General features: G+C 38.5%; 1 protein-coding gene across 2 annotated transcripts; it reads left to right on the top strand.

The window, feature by feature from the left end:
* Positions 1–5,256: 5,256 nt before the first annotated feature.
* Positions 5,257–11,235, top strand: LOC121874881 (cell adhesion molecule 3-like). 2 transcript variants are annotated; one of them, XM_042379202.1, is made up of 7 exons: positions 5,257–5,363; positions 5,588–5,821; positions 7,182–7,384; positions 8,067–8,202; positions 8,375–8,499; positions 9,425–9,647; positions 10,710–11,235. In XM_042379202.1, exons 2-7 carry the CDS (start codon positions 5,770–5,772, stop codon positions 10,820–10,822), a joined length of 852 nt encoding a protein of 283 aa, XP_042235136.1. In that variant the 5' UTR covers positions 5,257–5,363; positions 5,588–5,769; the 3' UTR covers positions 10,823–11,235. The 2 variants fall into 2 exon arrangements, with proteins under 2 accessions (XP_042235136.1, XP_042235135.1); XM_042379201.1 differs by having other exon boundaries at positions 5,257–5,382.
* Positions 11,236–11,511: the final 276 nt, after the last annotated feature.

Raw genomic sequence — 11,511 nt, 5'->3', positions numbered from 1 at the left:
TTCCCAGCCAGTTCACTTTCTTTCCTCTTCCTCTTTGTCCTTCCACTTCTTCTTCCTCTTCTTTATACTCTCCGTTCTCTGTTTCTCCTTGTTTCTCCTCGTCTTCCATGTTATCGTCTGTATTTTACCTCGCCTTCTCAATGTGTTCAGTTATCGTCTTTGTTTAGTTTTATTTCTTAATTAATTCATTGCATCCTCTTTTACACTATTATTATTATTATTATTATTATTATTATTATTATTATTATTTCGCCATCATCATTATCATCATCATCATCATCAACATCATCATCATCATTATTATTATTTATGTTGCTATTATTTTCCATTTACTTTTTATTTTATCTCTGTTTCCAAGCTTGAATCATATCTTAAAATGGTGTTGTTTTGATGGTGGTAGGTACAGTAGATGATGGTGGTACAGTGATGGTGGTAGTACAGTGATGGTGTTGTTGTGATGGTGGTACAGTAGATGATGGTACAGTGATGATGGTGGTACAGTGATGGTGTTGTTGTGATGGTGGTACAGTAGATGATGGTGGTACACCAGGTACAGTGATGGTGGTAGTACAGTGATGGTGTTGTTTTGATGGTGGTAGGTACAGTAGATGATGGTGGTACAGTGATGGTGGTAGTACAGTGATGGTGTTGTTGTGATGGTGGTACAGTAGATGATGGTACAGTGATGATGGTGGTACAGTGATGATGGTGGTACAGTGATGGTGGTGTTGTGATGGTGGTACAGTAAATGGTCCCGGTGCCTCACAAGTTGACACTTCTTCTCCCCGTCGTTGGAGGGTATAAGTACATCACAAAGGACAGAACTTCTCATAGTTTAACACAGGTAAACTTTAGTAAGGGGAAGAGGGTGGGAGGGAAATATTCTACCTGTCATTCACCAGTGTCAGTAACAATGCCAGTCTCCTGTTGTTTTGTGTTCCTCTGTTGCAGCTGGACTGATATGTTGCAATGTCATCTCTGTGTTAACTAAAATACTGTTCCTTGGCTGTGAATGTTATAGATAAATTTTACTTATATTACTCCATGGTTCTGGTTAATGTCGGCTCGTAGACAAAATATTACCTTGAACAAATGGTGTAGGTGGGAACTGACTCATTCTCACATACAGACTGACGGTCATAGATCCCGTGGTGGCAGGTAGAGTGTGTGCAGGGTGGAAGGAAGAAGAAGAAGAAGAGACACTACGGAAAAAAGATACAGTGGAGGAAGAGGAGAAAGAAGAAGAAACAATGGAAGAAGTGACAAGAGAAGAGAGAGGAGGAGGAGGAGGAGGAGGACAGTCAATTTCATCTCGTCTCAGTTGTGGGATTGTAATCAACACGAGAGAACAAAGCATCGACCTCATAGGGTTTCCAGGAAGAGTTTGACTATAAATATTGATTTTGGAGGGGCGTTTATTATTATCTGTCGTTGTTGTTGTTGTGTTCGTTGCTGTGTTCGTTGTTGTTGTGAACCGAAGTAGAATCACGGATTTCGTTTCTTTCTTGACATAGGTATTGTGTAATATGAAGTATGTGTTATTTTGACTTCTGCCACATTGCAAGAAATGTGTCTATTTTATCTAGACCCAAAAAATGAACTTAAAGAAATGCAGGTAGTTTACTTGCACCTTCATCTTTAAAAAAATGCAATTGTACAGCAAAAAAAAAATGTGCATGTACTCTACTTTCAGATGAACAAAATATTATTTGTACATCTCTCAGAAATACAGGCATACTCATTCTTCACACAACAAACAAAAACATTGCATTTGTGCTGAACAAAGATATCAACTATTCTCTTTCTTCACCTGAAAAAAAAAATTTCAAGTGTTTCGCTAAAATACATATGTATTTTATTTTTATCCCTTGATAAAACTGGGTTTGTGTTGCACTGAATAAAAAATTTATTTCTGTTGCATCTGAAATAAACTTTGAATTTTAGTTAAAAAGAACAAAATACATATGTACTACTTACTACACTGGTACTGTCGGAGAAACGAGTCACAGTGCATAGTAAGGTGGCGCTAAGTAGACCTGGGATGAGTAGTGTTGGTCCACTGAAGCCGAGAGCTGGAGCGGAGTAGTGTGACTAGACCAGATCGGCTGAACAGGCTGGTGGCTGAACAGGCCGGGTGCAGAGTGAAAAGGATGTCTCCTGAAGTTCGGCCCTTAACTCGGGTAGAGTCCTGGTAAAGGAACACACAAGAAATAATACAAAATAGAAAACTCCAAAATGTCAAATTGTCATGGAACCAATAACCAAAGCTTCTTCCTTTAATTAAGGGATCCTTACACGGTCAATATTTATTGACATTATTCAAATATTGACAGTAGTATTGACCGTGTGAGGATTATATTTATAGTATTGGCGATACAAAGTAGTAATGGAACTTGGATTGATGAGTTTCAACATATTATTGATACTGTCAATACATACTGACTGTGTGACGCCCGCTTCATAAATAGATATGACAAAATACAGGAAAGAAAACCACAAAATTGGGAACGAAGCATAGTTCTGCCGTCAGTGGTTGACGGGAGTCAAGTGAGTGGCTGACTGCTCAGGCACTTCCTTTCACCCAAAAAAATTTGTAATGAGGACTCGAAACAGCATGACGAAGGATAACACTACTGAGAAATTGAAACTTTACTCAACAGTCGGAGCTGTTAGATTATCTCACAGACCATGTAACAGAAGGATAACTAAACAACACATTAAACTATTCACAGATATGTGAAGAAATGCATATCTCCTGTACAGTATCTTGGCAGTATTAAGTACTTAATATTCCATAGAAGAATAATGGGTACAAAATGAACATCTTTAGAAAGTCTTCCATCTTTTTGACGAACTAGTGAACTATATCTAGTTAAATATATATATATATATATATATATATATATATATATATATATATATATATATATATATATATATATATATATATATATATATATATATATATATATATATATATATATATATATATATATATATATATATATATATATATATAACCAGTAAAATTAATACCAATAATAAAGTTAATATTTGTTATAGCTATGTGAAACTTTTCGGGTTTATATGTCATGTACGTCACGATCCATACGAGACACAGAAATAAATAGTGTAGTAAATGTTATTGGGGTAGCATGGTTGTTTTTAATACCTCACCAAGGATCGTTCAAATCTAGAATAGTTTAGTGTATATCGAGAAGGTCAGCTGATTTGTATAAATAAACAGAAGGGTCATCCATCCTAAGGACCCTAAACTAGATAAGCTTTTGATGGCTTTATTGGCTATCATTGGTCGAATGGCCCCATTGTTTACTACTGTTGTATACCTATACTGTCTAGGTACACTACAGTGGTTGTGTACCTGCACAATCTATATGAGCTGTATATGTGCGTTGCCTATCATGTAAGATTTGAGATCCATCACCGTGTGTCCGGTAATAGCTTGCGCCTCTTCTGCGTCGTGATAAAAAACACTGGTACTTGTACGCTCTGCCACCTTGAAGATACAAGTGAGACCACCTTCTTTTTGCCCCTGAACCGAAAAAGGATATCAAATTATTCCTGGACATTGGATAGTCGAGGTTTTCATCATAAAAAGTTGTGACGTACAGCATTCTATACGCCAGAGTACTTTACCAGTTTTGACGTTGCTTTGGACGTACTAGATTTATCCTTATCTTTAGTAACATCATTATGACGCAATACATCTTCACATTCACGCAGGAATATCAAGATGTTAAAATCTTCATCTTCACCTGTAAATTCCTGTACGTTGACAGTATTTGGAAGTATTTCTACAGTCTTCAATTAGAATATGACGTCCAATGTCTATGAACCTCTGTCCTGCATGGCAGTGAACAGTGACATCACCCACATGAATCTGACCTATATATACTGTTCATGAATGTGATGTATTTCTTTGTGTATGAACCTCTGTCCTGCGTGGCAGTGAAAAGTGATACCACCCTCAGTGTCAAGACCTGACTGAATTACTCGGAATAGGCAAACTGTACTACAAGCTTTGTCAATAAATTTGTTAAACTAAACTAAAAAACTGTGATAGATGGAGAGATCAGTGTTAGTAGAACCACCTGTCACCATGGTTGCCATGTTAGTTAAAGCTCTAGTTTTGTTGACAGGTAGACGTAATGGGTAAATGGTACCTGACCTTAATTGTCAAATATTTAATTTTTCAACTGCGAATCTATTAATTGTTCACACCTATTAACTGACTCCGTAAGAGTTGTTGTAATTCTAATTGGCTAATTTGTGGTAATTCTTCGCTAGTTGCTTCTACCTTTTGTGAGTCCTGAAAAATTTCAGCATCCGACTCTGAGTCTGAGGAACATACATGTATGTGGGTGCAACACATTCAAATTATTTTCAAATGAAGTTAATGAACAGAACTGTACAACACATTCAATATTTGTTTGAATTCCCATACAGCTAACAATATAATTTTTACCTTTTTATTTTCAGTTTCCTTCTAATTAACTAAGAAACAGAAACCAACTTTAAAACATTTGAACACATACTCACACTACTCGAGGTTTCCTCAGCTACAGACAGCACCATTGGCCACAAGCCGTCAGCTTCAGGGGAACTCCAACGGAAAAGTTTGTTCATTCTATGTGTCGGAGTTGGCACAATCATCCAAGTTGGAGCATCAGGTAATAAGAGGTCGGTGGTGAGCCACACTTGGCCGGTCTTCATTATGACCCATGATGTAGTGTGGCTACTTGATGGGATAGATGGTTCAGTGAGGTCCCCCCCCCCCCTTCCACTGGACCAGAGGAGTCAGTGTGGTCATTGACTGAGCGAAATTGCCTAGTGAATCTATTTACTGTATTTAGCCAGATGGTTTAAAAAGGCCACTCGTTGATTCAGATGGTTAAATGTGGCTACTGGCATTCAGCAAAATCAACCTCAATCACCCCATTTATCAACAATTCCTGCCATTATAAACAATGACGATCATTTGCAAAAAAAAAAGACAATGTAAAATGTAGAACTAGGAGAAGGGAATTACTACCACTTTTACAGGGCGGAGGAATTGTAACAGGGGTCCAGTTGTATGTAAGAGAGCGAGAGAGGCTGTATCAGTAAGATCCATTGAATTAGATTAAGAAATAAAAAACCGAGACACAAGTGACATGGAGTAGTGTGGGAAAGGAGGAAGAAGGGATGGAGGCACGCGGGAGGGGGTGAAGGAAGAGTGAGCGTGTCAGTGTGTTATTGTTGACCCAGCTGTGGGAGGACACAGAGGTGCTGCTGATGATCGTGTACATAGATCCCTCAAGTGATCTCGTCTCCCCCACATCACCAAAGGCTCCTAGGCGTTTGTGCGTTAAATTTGACCCTGTAGGTTATTACACATGAAGAAAGTATTCGTATAATTATCTACTTTCTACTGTGATCGAAAGTTTTAGAATTCCACTTTGTTGTCTCAAGAACACCAGAAATACGAATATATTTACTGATTATGTATTTGGTATTATCTGAAACTGATAACGACACGTTGCTTAGTTATACGGGTCACTGTAATTGTCAACATTCTACTCTACAGTGGATTGAGTCAACGCTTCGACCATCACGCCAAAGCTGAAGAAGCGTGAACAACACACCTGGGCTCACGGGAGAAGTTCTGGCCGGGGATGAGTGACTGAAACTTACAGAGAGACCAAAACCTCTTGAGGGAGATTGTGGCTGTAGGAGTGGGTGTTGGGGGAGATCGTCTCCAGCACCATCATGGTAGTCCTCAGACGAGTGTTGGTGACTCTCCTGTTGCACCACTTAGTAGGTAGGTCCTCCCCCAGCTTCCACATCATGAGAGTTTTGAACAGAGTAATGTTGACCCGCTGAGCTGTTTATCAAGGTGATGTTTGGGTGTGACTTAAATTACTCAAACCATCCCTGTACGTCATATGTGGGTCAACATCTTGTGAATTAGTGCCTTAATGTTCACGAATATTTGAGTTTTGTGCCTATAATATTGTAGAGTAACGTAATATAATCAAGATGACACAAAACCTACTTCTGGTTTACTCAGGTGTGATGATGATTTATGACTTATGATGTCACCATTGCCTCCCTGGGTCTCATATGCATAAATGCAGTTTAAGCTGTTATTGAGGAATATGTCACCTGCTGTAGACGTGGTGATGTAATGCTGTGAGAGAGAGACAGAGAGAGAGAGACAGAGAGAGACAGAGAGAGAGAGACATGTGATACTCGTTTAACCCTTAAATGACGGCATCTCAACAGAATCAACACTTCCTCCCCTATCATGTAACCTTCTTACTGTACTTGGTGAATTTCTCCTTCACTGTCAACTCTCCCACACGGGAAGAGTAAAAGCTGTAAACATACATAAGGACACTCGGGAAATTAGCTAAACCCTGCACATGCCAATTTAACAATACACCTAACTAAATCTAATATACAACTAAACAAACATAAAGTATAGCGGTAAGAGACACTAATATCTCACTTAGTCTAATTCTACTCACGAAGGTAAATTACATTAACTGAGTAACAAGATAATTATGGTCTTCAAAAAAGTCGAATCAACATCTCCGGTTTTAAATTACGGGCGGAAAACTGTGTATATATGTATGTTTATGTACAGTATATTAGAGTATGTTTATGTATATTAACAACAGGATATTCCAACGTAGGAGGAAATATACCAATTAGACTTTATTATTATTATCATGGGTTAACTTAAGTCTCTCGCTGAGATGAATAAATGACTATGAATGGACTAAGCTCTTAAACCAACGGGAACATTAACTACAAGTGTTGTAAGTTAAAGGGGGGTGATAATTTTTACCCGACAACCAAAATAACAAATAATTCCTAAGAGAAAAATATTTAATTGTATCCTGATATAATTCCCTTATAATTCTAAATCAATCAATCTATTTCCTTATTTATTTATTTCATTCTGTCTACCTTTTTTTTATATCCGGCTGTCTAACTATTTGCTTCTCTCTTCTCTCCCTTTTAATTTATTTGATCTCCTTGTATCTACCTATTTCTCACTTTTTCTCTCTCCCTCTGTCTGGCTAATTATCTCTTTTTTTCCCACTGTCTCCCTGTTTGTCCTCTCTTCTCTCATCACAACTCCCTGAAGTAATCCTTCCCGTTCTCCCCCGCAGCAGGCACAGAAACAGAAGTAACTCACCTGGTAGTACCTAGGTTCGCTACAGCTGGTGAGGAGGTGGTGTTAGAGTGTTACCATAATGTACCTGAGGACCGCCTGTATCAGATTAACTGGTACCAGAACGCCAGAAAAATCTTGAGGTTTTTACCCCATACAAGACTTAAACTCAAGGTTCCAGATCCTAACATCAGTGTCAATGTGAGTGTTATGGCGTGGTGGTGTGAGTATCCTAACTGTGGTGTGTGATTATACTAGCGGTGTTGTGGTAAATAATGACAGTGTTGTAGTGTATGATTATTGTATTCTGTGAACATTATTATTGTTGGTTTTATTCACTATACCATCACTAACTGTATCACCCAGCCTCCTAATTATTGTCTCTGTTTTTTTTTCATAATACTTCTTCTTTCTCCAAGCATTATCCTGTCTTCCTCCTATTTTTCTTATACCATACACAGTACGTATAATGACTCCTTAAACTACTCCCATTCTTTCTCTTACTCCCTCCTACTTCATTCTTATTTATCTACATGTGACCATTTTATTTCATTTCTCGTGAATATTTCCCACCCAGAAGCTTCTTGTGGTTTAATGATATTCCCTGCACCTCACCTTAGTAATGGTTTGTGACTACGTGTGCAGAACCTTTTAAGACCTGCCTCCTCCCCCACCTTACACGTCGGTCGTTCAGTCTAATAATGTTATCGTAGAGTGAATAAAGGAAAGGTGTTAGGATGGTAGTACATAACGCACAAGTCTTCAATTTCCATTTTAACCCAAGTTGTATTGGTTTTCAAAGACTGAGACTGACTTAATGAGAACTGACAGGGACACAGGTAAGGACATATATACATACAGCAGTTCTTCCTCCCTCACACAGCTGGAACAGTCGACGGGCCAGCGGCTGGTACTCAAACACGTCCAACTGAGCTCCACCGGTTTGTACAAGTGTACGGTGGTGACACAAGGTCCAGATTATGTGATCTACACCAAAGCTCTTCCCATGACTGTTTTACGTGAGTACTAATGTTGCTACCTCTGTCTCTAGCTGTATTTTTGTACGCTTATCTATTTCCCTATTATGTGTGTGTGTGTGAGTAAACCCATCCCGTTCTCTAATCTTTACCTACCCGCCACTCATTCTCAGTTTAATAATACCTATCTCATACGATTTATCTCTTCCTCCAGAGGACACACCTCGTATCTACGGGAGGCAGGACGAGTACCACATAGGAGACACCGCCCAACTCAGCTGTGTCTCGGCCATGTCCACACCACCTGCCGAACTTACCTGGTACATCAACGATAACCGGGTAAGTGTTCCTATATACCGAGTTGTCCTCTGAATGTTATTTATACAAGGTGCGTGGGAAATAGTCGACAGATTTTTCAACTTATGTAAAAATCTGTTTTATTATCATATACAATATACATCATACTTTATAAAATTTATCCTTCATGATACACAACATTCATTATACATACAACACAACGTACATAATATACGACATACACATTTAAAGAATGTATATAGTGCGACTGGTGGGTGGCATGTGTCAGTTGATGTAGTGCTGGATTTTTATTTAACTTTTGTATTGTCATTTAATTAAACAGTTTATACAGTAACTCTATCCTTAGGTGTAGCCCTCCTAGTATTTATGGTATTATTCTCCTCATCCCTACTTATATGACCAAAAGTATCACATTTTCCTTTCTCTATGAATTTCAATTATTTCTCTTGAAGTTTCTGTCGATCTTAGTACTTCTTCATTTAATTTCCTGTCATTGTAAACTCATTTTTTTTCCTACTAGGTGTATTAATTGAGCAGTACTAAATTTTAATGTTTATTTACCTTTTAATTTGCATTATTTTCTTGTGATTTAATTTAATAATTCGGGAAATAATTCTATCATTTCGCCATAATGTTTCCGTCAACGCTTCCACTAACACCAATTACCATCTTCCACTTACTGGACCAACATAAATAACAATAAATAATTCCTCTATTATTATTTTCCTTTATACTGCTGTTCCAAGCTCTTCCTCTTCACTATAAATTATGTGTTGAAGGAAAGTGATCCAACATCAATTTATAACACTAAACCTTCCCTTTGCCACCTCTGTGTTTTATTTTGAGGTAACTAATACGTGATTCTATACCTATCAGGACAATTGCCTTTTTACTTTCCGTATTTGATTTCCTTCACTGTGGCGATTAACATGTGATGGGTTGTCAGTGGCAGGCTCCCCAGAAGTACATCACTGAATCTGAGTCCAAGTTGGCTATCACACGTAAAGGACTGAGCTTCAATGTCTCATGTAAACACTTCCTCGATGGTGAGATGAACCTGCGATGCTCCGTCAAAATCTTCAGTATAGACTCCAAGCCCGTGCAACAGACCATCGACACGCAGATCACTTACACTATCCCTACTACTGAATGTGTAGACGGTGGGTCAGGTAGGTGTGACAACAAAAGTCTATAACAGGTTACTGGTAGTCCCTTATTGCATGGTGGTGATAAGTTGGTTGAATATGGGTTGGTTTTGGGAGTCAAGGTCACGTATGAGTCATTGGTAGGTAGGCAGGTCATTCGTGAGTCATTGGTAGGTACAGCAGGTAGGTCAATCATGAGTCATTGGTAGGTAGGTCATTCTTGGGTCACTGGTAGGCAGACAGTTGACTACCGAAGAGAAGTGATAATGAAAGAGGGAAATAGAGTAAAACATACCTACCTACCCTACCTACCTACCATATACCTACCTACCTAACCTACCTGCCTACCATATACCTGCCTACCCTATCCTGCCTACCTACTCCTACCTACCTACCCTATACCCCACCTATACCTACCCTACCATATACCTCCCTACCCTCCTATACCTACCCTACCTATACCTACCCTACCCTATACCTACCTACCTATACCTACCCTACCCTACCTATACCTACCTACCCTACCTATACCTACCCCTACCTATACCTACCCTATCCTCACCCTACCCTACCCTACCATATACCTACCCTACCCTATACCTACCCTACCATATACCTACCCTACCCTACCCTATACCTACCCTACCCTATATCTACCCTACCCTACCCTATACTTACCCTACCCTATACCTACCCTACCCTACCCTACCCTACCTTAGCCCAAATTTACCTTCAAAATCAAAACCAGCTCAAATACAAAGGCCTTACGGTAGGATTACAATATACATGTAACAATTTCCATATCTCGTATCAGTAAGGTGTACCTAAATTATTAACCTGGATAATACTGAACACATCCTTGAAACGAGACTTATTTTAGTAATTCAAACATGTCGATGGTTCATAATTATCTCAAACATAAGGTATATAATTATTACTGACTATTGAAGTTACGTTACACATTACAAGACCATCTGCTTGTAACAATACTTCCGTCATACGATTAGAATTTTAACCTAACCTTACCTAACCTAACCTATCACTATTCACTATTACTCGACTGATAACAGTTTTGTCCTCACACAGACAGCGGCAGCAACACCCACAGTGAAGAACCGCATTACCTGGTGGTGGTGTTGGTGGTGACAGTGATGATGTTGGCGTGCATGTTGGAGATGTTGATGGCGGCTACACCCTGAGTCTCCAACACCTCCCCACCATTCTTCACCCCTCCCCCCCAACACACACAAACACACACACGTACAGAAATAAACGTAATAAATCCCCCTCCAAAATGAACAGAATGATAAAATATTAATATAGTTACCACGGTGTAAAAATCACTTCAGATGGAACATGCAGCAATATGTCGAGGAGTTAATATTATGGTCCTGTAGTTTTGTTTTTCGTGTCTGAACTTGAATTTTTTTTTTTTTATTAATTTTATTATTGTTGGTAATGTAAATGTCTTGATAATCTTTATTGTGTAGTTGTCCCTTTTTAAATACTTACCTACTGCCTGAAATACTACAATAAATAACAAGAGATTATTATTTATATGTTTTCCTTACGTACTGTATCCCATTTTATGTTATGTCAGTACACTTAAGACAATTGTGACTGGTGTATCCGAGTCAGAGAAACGGGTATATCGAAATGAGTTCAAAAAAATTTTATGATAAGAAGATAATTATACTGTGATTTATTCATTATTTGTATATTTATTCTACTTATGATTATACTTATTATTTATTAACTCCTTCAAGCATACGTGTGTGTGTGTGTGTAGTCTGACAGTATGTACTGGCAAGTGTCCAGGAGTTGACGGTGGTGGGCTTTAGTAGTGGAATTTAATAACCTATGAGAGGGGAACCAGAGAAAACCTTGG

The sequence above is a fragment of the Homarus americanus genome, unplaced genomic scaffold, assembly GCF_018991925.1.
Source record: "Homarus americanus isolate GMGI-L3 unplaced genomic scaffold, GMGI_Hamer_2.0 scaffold56009, whole genome shotgun sequence".
Classification (NCBI taxonomy): Eukaryota; Metazoa; Arthropoda; class Malacostraca; order Decapoda; family Nephropidae; genus Homarus; species Homarus americanus.
The sequence above is the reverse complement of the archived record's forward strand: the minus strand, read 5'-3'. Positions and strand labels throughout refer to the sequence as shown.

Bases quoted from the DNA above. Each gene is read 5' to 3' on its own strand.
- LOC121874881 (XM_042379202.1), top strand. From the start codon at position 5,770: ATGGTAGTCCTCAGACGAGTGTTGGTGACTCTCCTGTTGCACCACTTA. The intron at 5,822-7,181 runs GTAGGTCCTCCC...TCTCCCCCGCAG, and splicing joins CCTGTTGCACCACTTAGTAG to CAGGCACAGAAACAGAAGTA. The intron at 7,385-8,066 runs GTGAGTGTTATG...TCCCTCACACAG, and splicing joins ATCCTAACATCAGTGTCAAT to CTGGAACAGTCGACGGGCCA.